Source organism: Penaeus vannamei, chromosome 42 (assembly GCF_042767895.1).
Source record: "Penaeus vannamei isolate JL-2024 chromosome 42, ASM4276789v1, whole genome shotgun sequence".
NCBI classification, from domain to species: Eukaryota; Metazoa; Arthropoda; class Malacostraca; order Decapoda; family Penaeidae; genus Penaeus; species Penaeus vannamei.
Window position 1 is genome coordinate 24,646,276 of NC_091590.1, and position 2,500 is coordinate 24,648,775.

Consider the following 2,500-nt stretch of genomic DNA (forward strand, 5'->3'; position numbering starts at 1 on the left):
GAGGGTTGATGGGGGACTCTGCCTCCCAACACCCCCCCAAAAACACTGTCTTCACCTTGATATGCATGGCAAGATAGAGCTGAAACTCAGGAGCACTGAGTGTACTTCAGCTGAGAGTGGTGCTTTCCGCTATCTTTTTCCTTTGTTTGTGCATTACCGTTCATGTCTGCAGATTATTTCTTGTACTGCCAACTGCAACTTTTTGTCTTCTACACGAATATCTTATTCTTTGCCACAACTTAGTGCGTCCATACTGTAAAGATTAACCTAATTATCCACAGTCAGACCATAGGTATAATGTATGTTTATACAAGTAAGTGCATATATCTCTTGCTAGGAATATTAGCCCAAAACTGATATGGTTTTCAGAACATAAAACAAATAATATTTGCTCAGATATGTTAAGTGTACAAGGGCACAATTTTCTTTTTTTTTCTTTCTTCTTCTGAAGTTCTGACACAAACTTGATAATCTTATAAATATGTCAGTAATAACTAAGAAACTAAAGTCATGATACAGACAAGGGGGCGAAGGTAAAAATGGTTAGTTAACTATGGGCTCAAGTGAGAGAACAGCAACCCACAGCATCTATGTGAAATGGAATCTTGCCATGAAAAAAACTGGTCATGGGGCGGGCGATGAGAATATCTTGTTATGAAGAAAAAGAAAAAAGGAAAGAAAGAAGCCGAAGGGTGATTGACAGGAACGCATCATAGGATAACTTTGGTGAGGGTCAGGTGAGGTTTAATGGGTGTCAACCTTGCCTAGGAGTGGCAAAATAGGGTTTACTATATGGTGAAGGGTGATGCTGTACTGTGGTTGGGAAGACAACGAACCCCTTATATCTGTTATGTATGCATAGCTGGCACAGCTTAGGAGTTTTACATATAATAATTTGTTTATGTAACAATATAAAACACATAACAAATATCAGGAATTCATAACTAATGAATATATACCTATTTTAGCATATTGTGATAGAAGGTGGAATAGTGAAATACATTAAATTATGTATAAGTATTAATATATAACACATGAAATAAATCAGGAATTAATATCTAACCTATTTTTTAATGCTGCATTAAACTATAAAATATTGAAATACATTAAAAGTATACTGAATTCACAAGAGAATAACAAAGACTGGTAGTACCATTATCAGCAACATGCATGAAGACAGTTGAAGTAAATTTACCACTTGGGCTCCATAAATTGTCTGTTGTGAGGCTTAGTTATGCTAGACTTTCATGTGTGAGGCAAGTGGAAACTCTTTTTCGTAATGCATTTTCTGTGATGGTGACCTGATGGTAGGTATGCACAGATCTCTTTTTGTAATAGACTATGTTCTTATCAGTTTCTTTTCCTTTAAGTGGTTGACTTGTCCAGGCATCCATCAACTGAAACTCAAAATTTATGGTTATTGAAACTGGTCTCACGTGCCACCATTTACAGTATCACGTGTTTTCAACATTTCTGGATTTAATAAAATTTAGATAATACTTTGCATAATGTAGTTTTGTGGATATAGTAAAATTAGACATTGCTTCTTTGTGGTTTAAATGGTTAATATTGCATATGTTAATCAAACTTACAAAACCTTGAAGCAAGGACCATGCAGAGATTCAGAGCGACTGCAGTCATTCTTTACAGTATGAATGCACTCACAAGTCCTCAACTCTACGTCACATATTTTATCCTGCAATCTAAATTGCTGTGACTGGGCGTGCCCCACTACCTGAAGGGAGGGTTGAAGGGGAGCTCAGCGCCCTAACACCCCTCAGGAAGCATTGCTTTCACCTTGGTATGCATGGCAAGATAAAGCTGAAACTCTGGAGCACCAAGTGGACTTAGGCTGTCAGTGGCATTTTCCACGACCTTTTTCTTTTATCTATAGCATCACCATTTGTGTCTGCATGTTATTTCTTGTACCGACGACTACATTTTGTCCACTAAAATGCTGCATTTGGAACTCCTTGCCTTGCTCGTCCAGACAACTTGCCCAGGACCAGTAGGCCAAGTGGGCCGTGTTCGAAACCTCCAAGACCCTTTCTGCCCAGAATGTAACTGGTTCCAATGTAAACATTCACTTTTTTATCATACCAGTGTCTTTATTTTACATGCTGCATAGGTTTTGTAACTCCTTTGATGCATATTTAACTTACCTGCAACTGACAAACACAAAAATATCCTTTGATAACACCATGAAAGGGTCATGAAAAATAAAAAACAATATCTTGTGGTTACCTGTAACTGTCAATGTTTACACACAAAATCTATTGTGACATCACCTCATCCTGCTCGCCCAGGTTCGCTGGAGGGCAAGATGGACGAAATGGACAACTTGTCCAGGATGAGATAGTAGAGGTTCCGAACGGTCATAACAGCTTGTCCAACTGGTCTGGACGAGCAGGACGAGCAGTTCTGAACACAGCACAAGAATACCGTCGCCAATTTGCCTTGCTCAGTGCGTCCATACTGCAATGATTTACCAGACTAGCAA

At 38.6% G+C, this 2,500-nt stretch overlaps 1 protein-coding gene across 15 annotated transcripts in view; it reads right to left on the reverse strand.

Annotated features, from left to right (window-relative positions):
- Positions 1-2,500, reverse strand: part of LOC138860576 (gastrula zinc finger protein XlCGF8.2DB-like) — an 8,503-nt gene that overhangs the window by 5,633 nt on the left and 370 nt on the right. For 5 of the 15 annotated variants that reach the window (XM_070118329.1, XM_070118334.1, XM_070118319.1 and 2 more), the window contains exon 2: positions 1,154-1,397. The exons of 3 other annotated variants lie outside the window; for them this stretch is intronic. Coding sequence is in view for 5 of the 12 variants with exons in the window: in XM_070118334.1 (XP_069974435.1) it covers positions 1,154-1,168 (15 nt within the window). In the remaining 7 variants the exon portion in view is untranslated. Of the gene's footprint in view, positions 1-55; positions 254-1,153; positions 1,398-2,288; positions 2,496-2,500 lie in introns of those variants that run through there. 7 more of the 15 variants (XM_070118330.1, XM_070118332.1, XM_070118325.1 and 4 more) reach the window with 4 other exon arrangements.